Source organism: Vombatus ursinus, unplaced genomic scaffold, assembly GCF_900497805.2.
Source record: "Vombatus ursinus unplaced genomic scaffold, bare-nosed wombat genome assembly UNPS02003292.1, whole genome shotgun sequence".
NCBI lineage: Eukaryota > Metazoa > Chordata > Mammalia > Diprotodontia > Vombatidae > Vombatus > Vombatus ursinus.
In genome coordinates this window covers 4,325,413-4,329,250 of record NW_020943070.1, presented here as the reverse complement: position 1 = coordinate 4,329,250, position 3,838 = coordinate 4,325,413, and the positions used below count along the sequence as shown (strand labels likewise).

Below are 3,838 nucleotides of genomic sequence, written 5' to 3'. Positions count from 1 at the left end.
CACACACACACACACACACACACACACACACACACACACACACACACGCCTACCACTCTCACAAGCCAGACATCTCCTGATCCCACCCCTTTCAGTAAGAGAGTGTCCACCCTACGGCTTCCCTGTGGAAACAGCCCCCACAGGAAACACACCGGAGGTGACAGCGTGCCTCCCTCCGGTCCACCCTGGGCCACCATCCGGAAACACCGGGAGGGGCAGGGGGAAGGAATCAGGGGAGGGGCTCCTCCCTACAAGGCCCATTCTCCTCCAGAGCTTTCCCTGCCCCCACTCCAGCACTTATGGAGAGGGGGGAAGAGGGAGACGAGAAGTTGGGGTCCCAGGGAAGCAGGATGGTCAGAGGATTTGGAAGAACCCCTGGATCCTTCCTGCTCCCCTCTAGCTGTGGGTCAGCCTTAGCACCTCCCCTGCCTTGAGCCCAGCCCCCAACCCTGTCCCTACAGGAAGCTGACTGAGGCCTTGGGCCCAGTGGGAAGGCAAGGGGAGAATGTAGGGGTGGAAGGTCAGAGCTGGGGGTGGGGGAAGCCTGGCCCATTCTGAGCCTCCGGAAGAGCTAGGGCCCTAAGAACAGGAAGTAAGCCGGACCTTGCCAAGCAAAAGGGATGTGATTCGAGCCCCAGCCCCTGAGAGCAGGCACCAGCAGGAGGGTCGGGAAGACAGACAGAATAGGCCAGAGAGAGATGGAGACAGAGCCACACGGGGCCAGGGAGGCAGTTAGGACTGCCTGGGATGACCAGAGATGCAAATGGAGACAAAGACCAGCAAAGATGAGTAGACAGAGAGGGAGGCAGCCACCAAAACAGATCTGACCAGATTATATGTAGCAGAGCACTGTGGGAATCGGAGATAACACCAGCAGGCTTGTCTAGAGCCATTGGCAAAGAGGGGAAACTGAGGCAGGAGAGGTTAAGTGTCTTGCCCACATTTACACAGTCAGGAAGTTTCAGAATTTGAGCCCATTCTCCTGATTCCAGGCCCTGTCCTCTTTCCCCTCCATCCAGCTTCCTCTTGATCTACAAAGCATCCAAATGAGGATTGGCTATTACTAGTGTTGGAAAGCATTGTTGAATTATTCACAGGATTATTTTGCTATGGGACCAGAGAAATAGGAGAAGACAGGGATGGTCCTAGAACAAGAGATAGGTCAATAAACAGAGAGAGAGAGAGAAGAGAAGAGAGAGAGAGAGAGAGAGAGAGAGAGAGAGAGAGAGAGAGAGAGAAGAGAGAGAGAGAAGAGAGAGGGAGAGAAGAGAAAGAGGGAGGAAGGGGAAAAAAGGGAGAGAGAGACAAAAAACAAAAACAGAGAGAAGAAAAGTGACACAGAAAGAGAGAAAACCAGACAGAAAGTGCAACGCCAAGAACCGAACAGGGGGAGAAAAAAGAACAGGGTAAAGAAAGGTCTGGTGGGAACAGAGGGACAAGGAGAGCAGGACTGAATCTGTGGGGGAGGGGGAGAGAAAAGTCACCAATGGAGGCAGAAAAGCTCCAGCCCACGAGAAGTCAGAAGCCAGCCCCCTGCTCCCTAGTGGTCCGCTAAGCTGCCTGTAGGCCAGAGACCAGGACAGACTCAAAGAAAAAGAAGAATGGAATCTCAGAGGCCGGGCATTCCAAACTCCTCAGCTTGCAATCAAGAAATCCTGAGTTCGAATATGGCCTCAGACACTTACTAGCTGTGTGACCCTGGACAAATCACTTAACCTCCATTTGCCTCAGTTTCCTCAACTATAAAATGGGGATAAAAATAGCACTTACTTCCCAGGGTTGTTGTGAGGATCAAATGAGATAATATTCATAAAACACTTTGCAATCCTTAAGTGTTATACAAAGGCTAGCTATAATTATTATCACGTGACAAACTATTTCAGCCTTAGCTTCCTCATCTGTAACACATATATATGTTATATACAAATATGTGCTATATACATATTTGCTTTTATTATTATTTATACACATGAAATGACTTCATAGGATCAGAGATTGAGACCGAAAGGAACCTTCAATACCCTCTTGTCAAACTACCTCATGTAACAGGGGAGGCAGCTGAGGCCCAGAGGTGACATGACTTGCCCAAAGCCGTACAGGTGGTAAGTATCAGAGGCCAGATTTGAACCCAGGATCTCTGAAGTCAGAGACAGTGATCTTTCCCCAGTATAATATGCCTCCAAGCTGAACATCCCAATCCTCAGAAGAGGTGAACTCAACATCCTTCATCATTCTGGTTGCCCTCTTCTGAGCAGTTTGTGTGACCTTGAGCAAATCACTGTCCCTCAGTTTCCCCATCTGTAAAAAGGAGAATATTGGACGAGCTACTCTCTGAGGTCCCTGCCAGCTCAAGATCTGTGGTCCTATGACCTCAGGGCAGGGGCAGCGCTTCCTTATTCTGGAAGCTTTTCCTCGGTTCCTCGGTTAACGCCACCCCAGATCACCCTAGTTTGCTGAGCCGTCGTATCTGAAGGTGGATTTATTATAGCAGTCTCTCTACTGACACTGAGCCATTGACCTATAAACGACAAAATCAATTGGGTTCCAGAGAAGTGGATTCCTATCAGGGGTCTGGCCAAGACAATTAGAGCCGCCCAGGAGGGGGACAGTCACCCCCATTTAATGGGTCGAGGTGTTCGAGCAGAGGCTGAAGGAACACTCGTTAGGGACAACGCGGAGGCTGGACAGCAGGGTGGCTCCCCAGGCCTGGTCCAGCTCAGAGATTCTGGGATTCTGCTCCTTCTCGCTCTGACTATGACCCTGTGATAGATAGGAACCCCCTCAGGGGTAACAGCTCACTCCCCTTTTCCCCCAACCTCTTGGTTACTCAGTGCCAGGCACTGGGGGAGGAGAACCTTCGCCTGGGAGGGTCCCTGGCAGAGACAGCTTTGCCCAGAAAGTCACAGAATCTCAGGACCAGAGATCCCAAGCTCAAAGGGACACCGAGGCTACCTAGTCCAACCCTGGATGAGGAAAGTCAATTCTTGGGGAGGTGACATGTCCAAGGTCACCAGCTCCTCTTATGCCCAAGCCAAGGCTGCTCCAGGCCACCTCTTCAAGCATCACCCATCCCCAACAAGGGCTTCTTCAGCCTCTCCTTGAAGGCCTCCAGGGAGAGGGAAGCCACTGTCTCAAAGAGCAGCCCATTTCACCTTGGGATGGCTTTAATTTTCCCGGCATATGGCTTCTGTCTCTCTGTAGCCCCTGCCCATGTCAGCCCATCAGGCTTCCCCTCAGGCACAGAGATCCAGCTCAGGAGGGAGCCTGAGGCCCCTGGCAGATCCACCCCAAGCCTCTCCAGCCCCAAGTCACCTGCTTTCTTGCCCTTGAGATCCAAGTGTCCAGCAGCAGCTGCAGTCGGGACCTATGGAAGCTCTGGGTTGTCTTGACAGCAATGTAGATGTCAGTGAGTGCCAGGGCCCCTGGCTTGGTGCTATTCTCCCCAGGGCCTGTCCCACTGAGTCCTGGAGTCCTGTGTCTCACGGAGAGGAGCGCCACACAGAAGAGGGTGACAGAGACCCCAGAGAGTCCATGCAGGAGACGAGGCCGCATCGGATGCTAGGTGGACAGATGGGGGAGCCCCTCCGTCTCTGTGTACCCCAAAGCTCTAAATCAACCCCCTTTTCCCAAAGGAATAGGAATGAATAATCAATCAGACTCCAAGTCCAGCAGACATGAGAGCCAAGACAGAACAAGGAAGAAAAAACTTGAGGGTGAGAGGGGAAGACAAGGAGAAACCGATGGGGGAACCCTGAAAACCCCAAGCCCAGAGAGTCCTGATGTGTGTCAACCCTAAAGCAGAGAGGAGAGGAGAGGAGAGGAGAGGAGAGGGGAGGGG

General features: G+C 52.2%; 1 protein-coding gene across 2 annotated transcripts in view; it reads right to left on the bottom strand.

The window, feature by feature from the left end:
• Positions 1-3,832, bottom strand: part of MFNG (MFNG O-fucosylpeptide 3-beta-N-acetylglucosaminyltransferase) — a 22,832-nt gene extending 19,000 nt beyond the window's left edge. For both annotated transcript variants that reach the window (XM_027873187.1, XM_027873178.1), the window contains exon 1: positions 3,313-3,832. In XM_027873187.1, coding sequence (XP_027728988.1) covers positions 3,313-3,552 — 240 coding nt within the window. In that variant the 5' untranslated portion in view covers positions 3,553-3,832. The remainder of the gene's footprint in view (positions 1-3,312) is intronic.
• Positions 3,833-3,838: the final 6 nt, after the last annotated feature.